Below are 17,750 nucleotides of genomic sequence, written 5' to 3' on the forward strand. Positions count from 1 at the left end.
CATTTCATATAATAATTTGATTAAGGTAATATACTCGCGATAATATCGTCTAAAAGTTTAGTTCTGTTGCGGCACTCGGTGATGATATTTCACTCCCACCAGAAAGAGAAAACTGACAAAAAATAATGAACATGTTTGAGAAAGCACTCTTTTCAACAGTAATTGTTAAGTTATAAATTTAAATATTGATTATTAGTATTTTCGATTTTGCCTGTCCAAGACACACAAGCGGAAAGAAAATGGCTCAGACTAAACATTTGAGTGAGCGCTCGCTATTACTGGTGTGTTCTTTTAAATCATCCAATCAGCATTTTAGATCTGGAAAAATACATCACTAGCAGTGAGCGCTCAACTGTTGAGTTCGCTGAATACAGCCAATAAATACAGATAAACGCAAACGCCGATGCTGTCAGATGTCCGCTGGCCTTTCCCTCTACTCCTCATCATTTCCTTCAGTCGCCACTATATGCCAAAGAAAATCAAAATAATGCATTCTTTTCTCTATTTTCCTAACTAAATGATCAAAATTATAATTTTTTTTTACAATATTTGTTTCATGTTTCTTCATCGTTTTTAATATATTGTTGTTAGTTTAGGTCATACAAAAATAAACACATTTTCGTGAATTTTGTACAGGCGACACGTATAAAAAGTTGTTAATTGTTTAGATCTCAGTATTGAAACGGTCAATCTCATTTTAATTGCACAAGCATGTCAAAGTCGTCTAGTACAATATATAGTTTCAATTTCAAAAAATTCTGACTATTTTTATTTCGCGAGTGAATATCTTAATTTTTTGAAGCATACATTTTTCTTTACATAGAATTCAGTTATTCGAGAAATTTGTTATTCGATAGTTTTCGAGATCATTGATTACGAATTTAACCTCAGATTTTTAAAATTCAAAATGGCGGGTTCAAAATGGCCCAAAAAACAAAAAGTTAATAATAAAAACAGCAAACATAAAGTAACCTCCATTTGCAGTATATATACTGCATAGATTGTTCTTAGGCGTCGGTCAGACGCCTTGTGCGTTCGACTTGTGATCTACTGTTATGAATTCGGGTTTGCTGGCGCCCCACATAGAGCTGACTTGCTCCAATAAGACAGGAGACAGTCTAACTACTTGATTGTTTCGCATTACGAGTAAGCCAATATACAATCCTAATCCTAATCTCTATCCTTATCCTTCCAGAGCATGCGTCTGGACGAGACGTAGAAGAATAGGTCTCCTCGTGGTTTCTCGTAGACATGAGGCGCCTCGAAGATTCGAGGCGTGTCGCGGCGAAACTGCTCACCCCTGCAGAAACATTTTGCAAGCGCTACTGGGTTTTTCCATCGCCTTTCTCGAGACAGTTTCATTGGATGATGGATGGTAGTCTGTCGCATATACCTTTGTGAGTGAGAGAGTATGTTCGCCCCGTTCTCGGGACTAACTTACATTAACTGTACAGATTGTTTGCCTTTTGAGTATTCACTTCACTATACTAGATTCGCAATTTTGAATTTTTAAATTTTGACTTCAGATTCATAATGAACGACTTCAAAAACCTCAAAACTTCAAAAACTTCAAAAACCTACTTGACCCCATTTTACAGCCCCAGAACTAATTTTTTTTATTTGTACGCCATATTGGATTATTCGTCATTTTGAATTTTTTAATTTTGACTTCAGATTCGTAATCAGCGATCCAAAAAATCTCTCGGATTTCATTTTCGATTAATTAGCTATTAATTAATGATAGTTAAAAAGCCTGCTGAGAGCCAACGCCAGTTGTAGTTGCAAATTATAATTTATTTTCCAATGCACACATATAAAATAAACTAAAATAACATAAACTAAAATAACGTTTCGATCCGAGTTTTGGGTCCTCCTCAATATTAATGTTGAGTAACGAATGAAATACTGTGTCACATACTAAATGTTATTCTATGAATCATTTGAAATGCATTTCTATCGCTTAATATCAAGAATTGTGCTTAGAAGAAGATATCGCTTACATCGAGAATTGTGCATAGAAACGTCATTAGACTTTCTGATTTATTAAATCATGACAATATAATATGTTAATTAATTAAAATGTAACAATATAATAAGTTAAATAATGTCTTGAGCATAAAATTTGGTATGATAATAATGTGCAAAATTGACATGACAGTTTCAGATTGCTACAAATATTGATGTTACATTGTCATGAACAATAGTCGTGAACACAACAATGGTGAACATAATGAGAAAATATATCTAAATAACAACAAACGCGCTCCTATTAGTCAGCTTTGCTAAAGAGGGGGAATCATCAAGTCTTAGATATTAAATATAGATATTAAATATAAATATTAAAGTACTGTATGTAAGATCTAAAAATTCAGATTCAATAAAGTTAAAGTACGACCGATAACCTAGAATGCCGGTCGAGACAAAGAACACTATACACCATGTTTATTCTGGTGCGCAATAACTGTGTCAGGCTGGCTCGCCAACTGCTGAAAACACTTAGCGGAGGCAAAGAACATTTTACCCCCTTTTCTCGCTACTAATTGTCTAGGATTCGGACTTGGATACTTGCTCAGCGAATCTCGGAGTTCTCGCTTGGGATCGGAATTAGGAACGGAATAGATCTTTTTAATCGCTATTTTTATATCGCGCTGTCAGGTCACGTCGGAATTTCCCGATTTTCTTCGGCATTTTTTCTCAGCGCGCGGCGTCGCAAAAAATCAGTTTTCAATAATAATTGAATCAGTGGTTTCCCAATAAACGAGAATGGATTGAAATAAATTAAAATGGATTCAGATTTTCAGAAATATTGATTTACGAATGTTAAAATGAATGCTTTTCAATTCTGAATGCATTTTTATTCATTTTTAGGAATTACTTGAAGCATATCTCTATGCTTTTCAATCTAAAAATAATATTAGCTAATTTCTATGCATTGTGAATACTGTTCAATTCAAAATTTTGAATAGGAAATGCAGTTTTTCAATCCAATTGCATCCAATTGAATCTAATTGAATTCAATTGAATCCAATTAAATCTAAAAAAAGTATTCACTATTTAAAATACGCATTCGGATAGAAAAAAATTTCAATCCATTTTCGTTAATCCATTTTGAGTTGGGCTTGTTCGATGCTTATTCGCTAAGGATTATACTTTAACTTCAAAAAAGATTCCGGCGCACTGCGTTATTGTTACATACGAGTTTCTCCCATAGACTACGCATTCAAGGTATGGCAATAAAGCCCAGATAGAAAAGAATGTATTGATTTAAGTGCGTTCTTTCTTGTTTCGTGCATGCACTAGAAAGAACACATCTGGATCACAATGTTACGTTCTTTTCTACCTGAGTTTTATTCCCACTTCTAGAATTTTGAAGAATGCTCAGTCTATGTACTCAGTTACCGTGGCTGTTTTCCTTTTAGAAGATACAAATCGACACAGTTTAATACACTCGAACACAATTTAAATGGAACGCGATATGTGCAGTGTGTGCAACCAACTTTTAATCTCTAACCTTTTAAAAGATAGTTAAAAATGATCAAAGAACAAAACAAAATTAGAATTACGAACTAGTTTGCATATACATTCTAATATCATTAAATTCGTCAAAATTGCACTTGACACACTCTGACTCTCCTTCCCAGCAGAGGCAGTGTCGATTGAATTGAACAAAATTGTAAGTGGAAAGCGACGATTTTTCTCTTAAAAGGAAAATAGTCTCGATGATGGATCCAGAAGGGGGGAGGGAGGAGCGGACGAGGCTATCGCTCCCCCAAAGTTCACTAAACAGAAAGTTAGAATTTATTTATATAACAAAATTTGTTTTTAAATAACATCTTATATTATGTTAATGTATATATAAAAATATATCTGGCTAATAAAATGCTAAATATGTATAATAAATACCAAAAATAAATACCAAATATGTATAATTTATATTTTATGATCATGATATTGAGATTGAAGGAAAAGTTCTACGGTATTTTGTTAGCTCAAAATTATACATAAAATATCTTTGTTAAAAATGATCAAAATTTAAATTAAAATAAACGTTTTAAAGCTTGAAATCTCTACTTTCAAATGGTTATTTTTTTGAATTTATGTAAGTTTGTCATTTTATAGAAAACTACAAGTTGAAAAAGATGGAAAATTTTTCTTCTCACTTTGTGGATCTGTAACGTGTCAAAAAAGATCTGAAAAAAATTTTCGATTATCTATTTCGAAAGTTTAGAGTTTTCCTTACAAAATCGTCTTTTAAAAATGTTTCTTATTTTTTGTTCTTGAGTTCTATTCGCGAATTAAGTAAAAAGGAGCATTCTAACTTTGATTGTTCATAACTTCATTAAAAATCATTGTACTGCAATTAAAAAAACAGATTCTTAAAGCTGAACGTTGCTTTATCGAATAGCTAGTATCATGCTAATATTTTAAATGTAAAATATATAGAAATTTGAATAAAAAATGTAATATTACCATCTTTATAACCATTGCGCAATGGAAAAAAAAACAGTAATATCATATTTTTAGCTCAAATGTACATATTACGTGTACAACTTTGCTTCCGCCGTTTTTTTCCGAAATTCGAGGCTTTATTGTAAAAAACTGGTTATACATTTATGATATTCAAAGTATTGTCCATCGCTGGCCACTACTTTCTCCCATCTTTCGGGTAGCGTACGAATCCCGTGTCGAAAAAACTGGTCATCTTTTGAGGCTATCCACGAATCGATCCAATTTTTTACTTCTTCATAAGACCGGAAGTGCTGGTCAGCCAGGCCGTGTGCCATCGATCGAAACAAGTGATAGTCAGAGGGAGCAACGTCTGGAGAATATGGCGGGTGGGGTAGGACTTCCCATTTCAACGTTTCCAAGTATGTCTTGACCACTTTCGCAACATGGAGTCAAACATTGTCATGCTGCAAAAAATCACTTTATCGTGTCTCTCGTTGTATTGCGGCCATTTGTCTTTCAACGCTCGGCTCAAACGCATCAATTGCGTTCGATACCTGTGATTGTTTCAGTCGGTTTTAACAGTTCATAATACATTACGCCGAGCTGGTCCCACCAAATACAGAGCATGACCTTGGACGTCAAAATCACCGTTCTTGAAGCGTTGAAACCACTCACGACACGTTCTTTCACTAATAGCGGCCTCACCATAAGTATTTGAGAGCATTCGATGAGCCTCAGCTGCAGATTTCTTCATATTGAAGCAAAAAATTAAAACCTCCCGCAAATGACGAGAATTTGGCTCGTAAACTGACATTTTCAATCGAGAATAACTTTATGATGCAGACACAAATCGACTAATGTTTCTATGGGGTTATGTTGACAGATGCCCAAGTTTATTGTATGACGTCTATGATCTATTTATTTCGACCACCACTTCGCTAAAGTCATCTATAGGAAAATGGCGGAAGCAAAGTTGTACACCTAATATATATTCTATTTTTTTTTAAATTGGCAATTACACTACTTGATAGAGCAAAGTTTTAACATTAAGAATCTGTTTTATTAATTACGGTATGATTTTGAACGGAGTTATGAGCAATCAAAATCAGAATGCTCTTTTATTTATCCGCGTGTAACTTTGTAATAAAAAGTGATAGGGACATTTTTTTCAAAACGAACTTTCAAGAAAAACTTTTTTTTACGTCAGTTAGTCGAAAATTTCGCAACAAATGTTTTCTGTATATAATTTTGAGCTAACAAAACTCCGCAGAACTTTCTCTCCAACTAAATATCAATAGTAGTAATAATAATAGTAAATATAATAAAACAATAAAGTAATAAAAATAATTTTAAAAATATTAAAAATAACATCAACGACGAAATAATAATAAGTAAATATTTATATTTCGTTATACCGTCCCCCCCCCCCTCTCCTTCAGAATAACTCCCTGGATCCGTTTCTTGCTATGTCTATGATTTCCTCGCACATGACAATATCTGGTCAGTGGAGAACGACACATATTTGATGATGAAAAACAACAAATTAACAGTTGAGCTACAATTATGAAATAATTGTTTTGATATGAAAACCCTCCTCGAAAAAGCAGTCGAAATCAGTACGCTTAGGCAAGGGGGTAATCACTTTATGTAACCGTAGGACAGAGTCCCTGAAATCATATGAAATCCCTACGTATAATTCCATAATTACATGTACAATCATGAGAAATCATTATGTAATATTTGATAAAACCATTTACATATTTTATCAAATAACTTCGTATGTAGTAAAGAAAAATATTTGTATTCAAATGAAATCGTATCAAATGAAATCAAATGAAAGATGAATGTGGGGACAATATTTCAACTAGCGATTACTCTCTCGCTATATTGTATATTGCTCATAGTATATGTCATTAACATGTAACAGCGAATTATGGAACAAATAATTCCGTAAGTAATCATTCTGATAGCGAAGATATTAAAAAAAACCATGATATTTACATTAGTAACAATCATATCATAGTACAGTCATATCATTTTCTCCTTTATTTATATATCAATAATATTGTTACATTAGGAAGGGTGTATTCTAAATTCAGAAAATCGATTTTTTTTACGTTCTAATCTGAAACATAAAAAAATCGATTCTTTTTACATTTTTTAAGAGTTTAGAATCCTAAAAATTACTTTCTAAAAGATTTTATCAATGCTTATCAAATTAATGAAAATATAGGAATTTTAAAATTGTAGCACACTTTTGCGTTTAATACTTTATCATGTTCAAAGGTAATTATTACATGGTAAAAAATTTTTTATACGTAATCATATGTTATTACGTAAAATTATATAATTATGTATAATTATACAGGATGTCAGAATATTTGGTACTATTTTCATAGATAAAACGGATAAAAGCAGATAAAACGGATTAAAGTTGACAATTCCTCTGCAACTTTCTCAATAGTTAACAAGTTATTAATTAATAAATATCGTCCATATTTTAATGCCTAGCAATCTCCATCACCTCTTCGTGCGCTTGCATTTGGTGATATGCCGGATTAAAATATGGCGATATTTATTAATTAATAACTCGTTAATTATTGAGAAAGTTGCAGAGGACTTTTCAACTTTAATCTGTTCTATCTGCATATGAAAATAGTATCAAATATCCTGTATAATTATATATGTAATTATATAATTTTACGTAATACAATACATATGATTATCTTATCCATGATATAATCCTGTGTAAAACAAAAATATTCCCTAAGGCTTAGAAAACTGAATTACCTTTCTCGTCATGAATACTGAGAATCTTCTCATACTTTTCACTTTTTCCGGTGAGGGATAACGTGGCAATCATCTATCACGTCCCCAGGTAATGCGTCTCTGAATTTGTACTTCTCCCAATTGATGATGAAACCTGCTATAACGGCAATAGTAAGCGTTTCTTTCAAGTTCGCTAGCGTTTCGATTTTAGCCTTCCCACTTAAGTTAAGTCATCCATGTATATGAACATGTAATATTCCTTCGGCTGAAGTCGCGAAAGATTTCACGTCAGAAATGATGTAGAGCTATTACATAATCCAAACGGAGTCTTGAAGAATTCATATTGATTGTCGGGTGTGACGAACGAAGTATACTGACGATTCTCGACAGCAATTGATACATAGAAGAAGCTGTTCTTCAGGTTTAGTACCAAGAAAACTTGGGCATTGGCTCAATATGCAACGCATCAATATGATCGTCGATCAAAGGCAAATAGAAAATCTATCGCGAAGTATCTTCTGGTTTAATTGTCGGTAATCTACACAGACAGAATAAGTTCCATTCTTTTTCGGCACGATTATGACTTGAATGTTTGCTGTTACTCAGTTGGATGACGCCATAACTACTCCTTCAAGCTATGCATTCAGAATGGCCTTTTTCTCTATTGCTAATTGGTAAGGTTTTAAACACACCGGTGACTCATTATGTAACACGATTTTCGTTTCAACGCTTGTCTGATTATTCTGCTTCGATACGTAGTCTTCGATTAGTTGCTGTATTTGATGGCGATATCATTCATCGACGTCCATATAGTATATCTGAATGTATTCACTGCGCATAGTTTTCGTTTCTTCGTAAATCCCCTGGATCGTATTTCTGTATTTTCTTTGTTATTTTCTTTGTTTTTGTCTTTCTTTCTTTTTTCTTTTTTATTGTTGACTTCGTTATTCTTCTTTCTTATTTCTTCTTTGCTGTCATCATTTCCATTATTCTCCTTTATTTTTTCTTCTTTTCTATTATCGCGCTCATTTCTTCTACGAAAATCATGTCGCCCTTCATTCGAATGTCTATCTGCCTTGTAAGCCTTTTCTTCATCCTCTCGTTCATTGCATCGTCCAGTACCACATGTATTTCTGCCTTGTATCAATCTCCTTGGATTAGATCAGTTCAAAAAAACTTTCAATCGGCTTTACTTGCAATCTTCCTAACATAAAGCGAATGGAGTGCGAATGAATAGATTATCAATTCACTGATTTCGCTGAATTCTCACTTTCACTTTTCGTCTTCCTTCATTGTCTCGCTGGAACTATCACACTTCGTCGCAATGTGCCCAAACTGGTTGCATTTGAAGCATTTCGATCTTATTGTTTTTATGTGAGCAGTTTCGAGCTATATGTTTAAGCATCCATAGTTAAAGCATCTTGCTTCTTTGCGTTCCTTCTGGTTGGAGTTCTTTTCATTCTTATCTGTGCTTTTTTCTTCAGCTGCTCCTTTCGTAATTTCTTATTTGTTTTCTCTTTTATCCGATCATAGTGCTCCAAATTTTTTCTTAATTGCATCATGATGTCTACTCCGTAAAAGATGCTTTTGTGGCTTTCCGTCAGATACTTCATCGATGATATATTGAATATATTGAGAATATATTGATATATTGAGTGTCTCCTCTTCGTCGTTTAACTCGTTATCGTCTGCATACATTGGTGTTTCATTTGATTGTCTTTTCCTCTTAGTCAGCTGTGCGTGTACTATAGCGCTATTATGCTTCGTTTCGAACTCAGCAGACGCTTCTTCATCAGCTTTCAATTATTTCTTTCTGTAACGACATGAAATGTTTCACTGATCCTCGCAGCAACTTCTTCGCTTAGACGATTTTCTGCAAGTTATCCCACTGTAATAGTAAAAAAATATTCGTTCATATTTTCAAATTCGTCTGTCTATCTATCTACTTTCATTTGATCATCTCTCGAGAAATGAGAGATTATTACGCTTCCTCCGATAGCTCTTATTGTGATTACTTTACTGTTCTTTGCGCTGTCTAGTTATCTCTGACTGATCGCTTTCGCGTATTACTCATACTTCATCTCTTCCGTCTTTTCCGCGCTTTATTCTGTTCCTTATTTTCATCATCTGATTTTTCTTGATCATCTTATCTCTCATTTCGTTATCTGAATCGCTTCGTTTTTCTAAATAACCGTATCGTCCTCGGTATCATTATCGATGTCGCTTTCATCGCGCTTTCATCTTGCTCATAATGTGATAATAGTTATAAATCCGTCTTATTTCCCGTCGTTAATTTCAACTTACGCAACTGCTTTTTGAATTCTCCTACAGTTATTTTCTTTATCAGCATGGAAATCACGCATCCCGATTTCGCTATTTTCTCGAGGTCCTCGTCGTTGCCCATGATCCTCATGATCTCAATTATGTAGAAAGTTAAAGTAAATTATGCGATATGAATTTACACAATACAAATTTACGGAATATATGAATAACTGCAGCCTGCTGTGGACTGCTGATTCGATGATAACTGACTAGCTGCTATCGTCCTCTCTCGTTTTCTCCTCTTACATATTTGCGCCTGGCGTTCCAGTGGCCAAGGACGCGCCACCGATTTCCGGACCTATCTCCTGCATTTATTAAAGTAATGAGAAAAAAAATTTTTAATCGATCTTTTTTACCTCAAAAGCTTTCATTTTATGCCAAAAGGACACTCCTAAATTTTTATAAAAAGATATTAAGATTTAGAAGTCGCCAGTGAATGATTTTTAAATCATCAATTTTGATTTTCCTTAATACATATTTGATTTGATGCAAAAATGGCTTAATCCGGATTTATAAATGTAGTGCAATAGTTTTTCGCTGAACACGATGCAATAATTCATTTAGCTCTACGATATATGCTTTAAGAAATACAGTCCAATTAAAAATGACTAAATTTTGAGTTCAAGGTCGATTTTAGCAAGTGTTCAAATGGGCCGTTACTCCCCTCAAATTGTAGGTTTGTTCACCCAAGACAAGATCCAGTTGGAATTTTTCCGGGATCTTCTATAGGACCTTTAAAAGTTGCATTTAACTGGATTGTAAAATGTTTATAAGGACAGAAAAAAATTTTTTAAATGTGTTCTAAAGTATGCAACTCAACAAAAAATAGGGAATACTTTAGAACACGCTCAAAATTGTATTGGAAGTACAAATAAGTTTCCGCCGTTTGCAAAAGACGGCGCCACTAATAAACTATAGTTAAAAATTGTTTGATGTAAAACAATAAGATTGGATATCTGGCAACACCATAACCTTGAAATATTAGCGATTTTGTATCAGCATCATATATTTTTTTTTTGTACGAAAATGTTGAATTTTGAGCCGAATAAGCGTCATTTGCGGAAACTTTTGATTTACTTCTTTAATTTGAAAAAATCTGCAGCTGAGGCTCATAGATTGTAGAAGCATATGGTGATGCTGCCTTAAGTAAGAGAAGTTGTGAGTGGTTTCAAAAGTTTAAGAACGGTGAATTTGACGTCGAAGACAAAGAACGTAGCGGAAAGCCGAAAATGTACGAAGACGCGGAATTAGAAGCGATTATTGGAGATTCGTGCCAAACGCACAAAGAACTTGCACTTAGGAATGATTCAACAAACAATTTCATATCGTTTGAAATCATTGTGAAAGCAAGGAAATTGAGTTCCATATGAATTGAAGCCGAGAAACGTTGAATGCCGATTTTTCACATGTGAAATGCTTGCCAGGCATAAACGAAAGGGTTTTTTGCATAGTTACTGGTGATGAAAAATCCACTACGATACCCAAAGAAGAGGAAATCATGGGGACCACCTGGCCATGCTTCAACAGCGACAGCCAAGCCGAATATTCATGGAAAAAAACTCATGTTGTGTATTTGGTGGGATCAGCTTGGAGTCGTGTATTATGAATTGTTCAAACCGAACGAGACCATTACTGAGGTTTTCTACCGAACACAATTGATGAGATTGAGCCGAGCCCTCAAGGAAGAACGCACCTATTACTACTCCAGGCATGACAAAATTATTCTCCTGCATGATAATGCTTGACCACATGTTGCGGCGCCGGTCAAAACCTACTTAGAAACACTCAAATGGAAAGTTCTACCCCATCCGCCGTATGCTCCTTCCGACTACCACTTGTTCCGATCGATGACGCATGGCCTGTCTGAGCAGCACTTCATATGAAGACATCAAAAATTGTATCGATTGGATAGCCTCAAAAGAAACGTTCTTCCGACGCGGTATCCACATGCTACCAGAAAGATGGGAAAAAATAGTGGCTAGCGATGGTCATTACTTTGAATAAAACATTATGTACCGTTCTTTCACAATAAATGCTTAATTTTTTATTAAAAACGGCGGAAACTTATTTGTACTCCTAATACAATATTCAGAGTATCGTAACTCGGTGAAAAATTATTTCAAACAAAAAATCAAAAAAACATTTGAAAGCTTGAAATTTCTAAGATTTTCTTTCAACATCGGTACTAATATTTCAATTTGATTGATTCTTTATGGAAATATACGGATACAAATGGATACTCGTTAAATCTGAAAAATTTTACAAACTTTACGAAGATCTATGGCGAGAAATAAAATTCACACAAAAATGCGATTTGCGATAATCGAAAGAGTGAATCTTTACTTTCAATTTGCTTTTTTATTGAGTGCTGTACGATTTTTTTTCACCGAGTTGAAAAATGATCACTTTTGCTTCGTACGTTCAGTAATTCAATGAAGAGAAATAGTACAGCACTTAATAAAAAAGCAAATTGAAAGTAAAGGTTCACTCTTTCAACTGCTGTAAACCGCATTTTTTGTGTGATTTTTAGATTTTTACTTCACGCCATAGACCTTTATAAAATTTGTACAAAATTTCAAATATTAACAAGTATCCATTTGCGTCCGTACAGCTCCATAAAAGATCAGTCAGAATTGTATTGAAATATTTATTACCGATTTCAAAAGTAAAGAATTCAACCTTTTTTATTCCTTATGTTTCATGTCATCAAAGTTAAAGTTTATTTTTTAATTTTAAAAGTGCTATACAATTTTTTTTCACCGAGTTATTGAATGTTGAAATAAAAGTGATCATTTTTGCCTCCCCCCCTCTCTCCCTATGAGTAGCCACATATCTCACTCCTATGGGATATACAGCAAAAATGCAAGGGTTTCAGAAAAATTTATTTTTTAATATGAAAAATAAATATTTCGGATTTCTAATATTTTTTTCATAATACAATTGTAGACAGTACAAGTTTTTACTGATATAGTTCGCTTATTATAAACATAATAAATAATACTTAATAAATTAAGTTTTTGACAGATGCAGCGTATATATCGGAGTTATTCTAACTTTTTATATAAAACTTTAAAAAAACAAACATTGTTATACCTAGTAATATGTGACGCATACATCGCATACATATTATATAAAAAATATATTTTTTAGTTTATTTCATTATTCTTAAAGCAAATTTGTACTTTGAGAACATTGCACTAAACTACTAAGACGAAATAAAATATTCAGATAATGGACAATCTGATATTTAGTAATCATTAAACTCAATTGTACCATTGAATTCTTTGCTTTTTAGATTTAAAATTTAATACACCTTTACCAATTTTGTCAATTGCTAAATTTAATCGATTTCTACGCTTAGATTGTAGAAATTTTAAATTAGAAAAAATTCTTTCAATTCTAGCAGAAGAAATGCAACATTTAAACAAAATGCTTGCAATTAGAACGGATTATGAACCGGCCACAAATATTCCTAGATAGGGCGAGTTTTTTGTGCATGCGTAGTGCAGAGTAATATCTAAGAGCTTGCAATGAAAAATTGTTGAAAGTTCCTAAAAAAACAAAACTGCATTTTGACTAGACATTTTGACCGGTTAAAACCAATTTTAACCACTGGCTAGATCAAAACAAAAAAAAGTAGTCTTTTGTCAATCCTGGTTTTAAGTAAATGCATGTATGAATACGTGCGTGAGAGTAGGTTCTATGTATTATACAGTTCTTGATCAAAAGAATTGCGTCTCTTTTTTAATTTTGGGTTAAGAAGGTAAGATTCTGAACGGTTTGAAAAGTGACGGTGTTTTGAACTTGGATTGCGGAAAAAATATAAATGCGATCTATTTCAATTTGACGCTTTATTACTACATATATTAAACTTATTGTATGATAAATTTCATTAAAAAATATTGATCTAGCGAGGAATAATAACAATCGTATGAAATGTGATTTTGCGGAAACATGAGCAGTATACATGATTCAGATTATTCTGAAACAAAAAATCGAAATAGTTTCTTAAATTAAAATGTACTCTTCATCGTAATTATAGACAGTGGACGCCCTTTTACATGTCTAAGACGTGTAATAAAATTTTATGACAGACTTAGATTTAAGGGATATTTTGTAACTGTTAAAGCTTAATATGGTAAACATGTGTATCTGAGAATTCTCCTCTTGTTTTTTTCTTAATAAAATGTTTATTAGGATGGAATCTATAGACGTTGCTCAAACTTTAAGATAATTTTGAACTGGTGCTTAAGATATCATCAGCCAATCAGAAAGTAGCGTGTCATTACTTGAGACGATCAAGAGATTAAGAACGGACTATGCACATCGATCTTAGAGTTAAAGTGCAATTTTAGTATTATGCGTCTATATCTTCTTCGCGAAACGAGGTCCACTCCATCTATCCTCTTACCTAGAGGCGCATGATTTTGGCCATGTTCGTATATTACTAACAGTTGATTACCAGTATTGAAAATCTGTAGTTCTGTTTACTATACTGTACTAACAACTGTTTTACGTATATTGTATTGACAACTGGCAATAATATATAAATACGTCTTTTTTATGTGGATAGATCTTATTTCGCGTAAAAAATTGCACGCCTTCAGGCAGGAAGGGTGGACCTCGCTTTACGTGAAAAATCAGACGCCCCTAGGCAGGAAAAGAAAGATGGACTTCGCTGAGATCTCCAAGAATCGGAATAGAGCGCATAGCACAGTGTGTCACCATTATGCGGCTGGTCGGGACTTCATACAGCATACATTGAACTCGTGTCCAGTGTGGGAGGATGCGCGCGGAGAACTGATTGTAGTAATGTAAAGAGACCTCTTGCGGTTCTCGCTCCCGGCATTTGTAAGCGAGATATTACGAAATAAAGAGCATATCGTCTATAGTCTCTTATTTCTCAGTAATAGTCAACTTATAGATGACAGAACATTGATTCTGTCAGTGTTATCAACGTAAATTTGACTACTAATGGTGGCGGTTTATTCTAATTCATATTACAAAAACACTAGTTTTTGAAATATTTAGAGTTAAAGTGCAATTTTAATATCATGTATTCATATGATCTTATATGCGAAACAAGGTCCTTGCCAAATCTCTGTACTTCTCCTTAAGGACATCTAACTTTCCACGCAAAGCGAAGGCTACCCAAAATCTCCCTCCCCCCCCCTCACAATCAGTGTTATGATTCTCCGAGGAGACCGCGTATGTGCAGTACTCAGAACGACAGGAAGAGGGGTGTTGCTGCGTGTTCTACGCGGATGGCTGACCTGTTCCCTTCTTTCGTCTCTTTCACTCTAGCGTTCCGCCTCCTCTTTTGTCATTACGTTTACAAAAGGAGAAGATGATTTGCCAGGATTTCTCTGAGCACAAAAATTGTCGTAATATTTACTTATGTTAGACTTAAATTGTAGACATAAATAATGCACAAGCTTTCACGTATAACATACAACAAAACTTGTGCATTGCTTAGATCTACAACTTAAGTTGTATCGCATATATTATAAGATCGCATATAAATGCATGATATTAAAATTACACTTTTAACTCTAAATATTTCAAAAACTAATGTTTTTGTAATACGAATTAGAATAAACCGCCGCCATTAATAGCCAAATTTATGTTGATAACACTGATTCTGTCATGTAAGTTGTAATCTGTCATCTGTAATTCTGTCATCTGTAAGACTACTACTGAGAAATAAGAGATTACAGACAATATATAGAAAATATAACACGTTAAACACGTAGCTGCTCTGGTAAAAATTTTTCTCAAAATTTTTCGTATAATTTTTCAGAATTTCTCTATAATTTTATAACTTTTTCATATTTTTTTATATGAATTAAAATATTTTTCAGAAAATTTACATCTTTTTTCAGAATTTTTTATATGTTAATTATGAAATATCGTAAGATTTTTAAGAATTTTTTTAAGTATAATTTCTGATGAAATGTTATAAAATCTAAAAAAATTTTTAAATACTCTTTAAAAAATTATGGAGTGAGAAATTTTAAAATATTTCAGAATTCACTTGTATGAGTAAAGTTCTGAGAGAAGAAGTAAACTTTACGAATATTTCTGAGCATTTCTGAAAAATGTTCCAATTCGTATAAAAATTCGTGAGAAAAATTTTCACCAGGATGAATTCAATTAAATGAACATGATTAGAAATGATTAGAAATAAATATGATTAGAAATAACATTCTTTAACAAACTTCCTGTAAATGTATATTACTAGCGCTAGATAATGAGGAAAATATGGAAAATAACATCAAATATGTGATTTTCTGCAATTTGTTTGTAACTTGCGGTTATGTTGGCTATTGCAACTCATTTGAAACTCGCCGTTGATTATTGGCGGATTTTGGCAATCAAAAGTTGCGGTCACATTGTCTTGACTCTTATTATAGGAACACTATAAGGGGCTCCGCACAATAAAAGGAATAGGGAACAGAGAACAGAGAACAGAGAATAAGAACTTCAACCTATCAGAAACTGTGTATTCCACAATACATTATTTCTGATAGGTTGAAATTCTTATTTTCTGTTCTCTGTTCCACCATTTAGTTGTTAAGGCAAAATTGCTCAGGATTATGATCTTGACAACATATATAGTCAAGATCATCGAGAATTCTTTATAGATAATAATCGAAACGTAAATAATTATCGAAACTCTTAATTGTTAGCGACCAATCTTTTATTTGTTAAATTGTCGCATATTTCTGCACAGATTGTCATTGCGAGTATTATGTGCACATATAATAGGGCTGATTGGATGAAGCTGGCGAAAAAAGCGGAAACAGCTGGTTCTGATGGCTTGGAATTAAATTTATCCTGTCCGCATGGTATGGGCGAATCTGGAATGGGTCTGGCTTGTGGACAGGTTTGTTTAATTTTCGTTTACTCGTTTATAGCTTGTTATATAAGAGTAATAAAAAAATGAAATTGATTTTAGGATCCTGAACTGGTTAGAAACATCTGCAGATGGGTTCGCAAAGCAGTCAAAATACCATTTTTCGTAAAATTGACACCCAACATCACTGATATCCTTTCCATTGCCAAAGCAGCTTACGAAGGTAATTAAATTTATTTAAAAATATTAAAAAATAAAATTAAAGCTATGCATATATTGTGTAAAATAATAATATTAATCATATCTAATTAAATATTTTTTCTTATACACAATCTTACAATAAATGTAAGTTACCATTTGTGCGCAAAGTAATTTTACGTATTAAATTCTTAAGGGGGTATAAGAGTAAAGATCTTAAAAAAAAAGCTTTCTTTGTCAATTTTTTGTTAAGTAACTATTTTTAATAATAATAATATATAGTAAGTTTCAGAAAAAACATGAATTAGTTATTGGGCATATTTTGAAGATTTTTATTTTAAGAATTTTTATACGTCAAAAAATAAATATAATGGTAAAAATAAATAAAATAAAGGTAATGTTACACAACATTTTAGACTTCTGTGTTCAAAAAACATGGTCCATCGGTGGCCAGAGAACGTCAAGTTGTAATTATCTAAAATGAACATTTCAGATCTATATGAGTGTAGTTTCAGTTAAGCGTAGCGATTTTTTTAAATAATTTTTTTTTACAAAATGACAGCGGTTAAAAAAATTAATGTCTCTACATTTTGAACTTCTTAAACATTTCGCTCTTTTAAAAACTAACAATTAAAAAAATCCCTACGCTTAACTGAAATTATTCATTATTTTGTGAAGCTATTGTTCAAAGCTGAGATCGATCAGTCAAAAATTGTTCGAATTATAGATGCCACCAGTTATAAAGAATAGTTTTGAGAAAAACACGTTTAAGTTTCAGTATTGCATATTCAGTAATGTGCGTCCGTTCGCATAAGAGAAACACTTCGAATTTTATAAATCTTTCAAGAGGATATTTTTAAGACATCAGTCTTTCAAAAAAAAATTTTTTTTTCGATTTTTTGAAAATTTTACTCTGTTATACCTCCTTAAGCTAATTAAACTTTTATAAAGATCATATATCTAGAAAAATCTTATACCTACATATATATGGCGCGCGCGCGCATTTGTGTGTGTGTGTGTGTGTGTGTGTGTGTGTGTGTGTGTGTGTGTGTGTGTGTGTGTGTGTGTGTGTGTGCAGATGAAATCGAATTCGGATCTGCGGATTGCTAGTCTACAAATCAAGTGTCATTCGATTCCTTTCACCGAAAAATCTCAT

The 17,750-nt window shown here is 33.0% G+C and overlaps 1 protein-coding gene across 2 annotated transcripts in view; it reads left to right on the top strand.

Annotated features, from left to right (window-relative positions):
• The window catches only part of LOC108690019 (dihydropyrimidine dehydrogenase [NADP(+)]), a 68,537-nt gene that overhangs the window by 37,801 nt on the left and 12,986 nt on the right, over positions 1 to 17,750 (top strand). For both annotated transcript variants that reach the window (XM_018197074.1, XM_018197075.1), the window contains exons 10-11: positions 16,274 to 16,426; positions 16,499 to 16,619. In XM_018197074.1, coding sequence (XP_018052563.1) covers positions 16,274 to 16,426; positions 16,499 to 16,619 — 274 coding nt within the window. The remainder of the gene's footprint in view (positions 1 to 16,273; positions 16,427 to 16,498; positions 16,620 to 17,750) is intronic.

The sequence above is a fragment of the Atta colombica genome, unplaced genomic scaffold, assembly GCF_001594045.1.
Source record: "Atta colombica isolate Treedump-2 unplaced genomic scaffold, Acol1.0 scaffold29, whole genome shotgun sequence".
In the NCBI taxonomy this organism is placed as follows: Eukaryota; Metazoa; Arthropoda; class Insecta; order Hymenoptera; family Formicidae; genus Atta; species Atta colombica.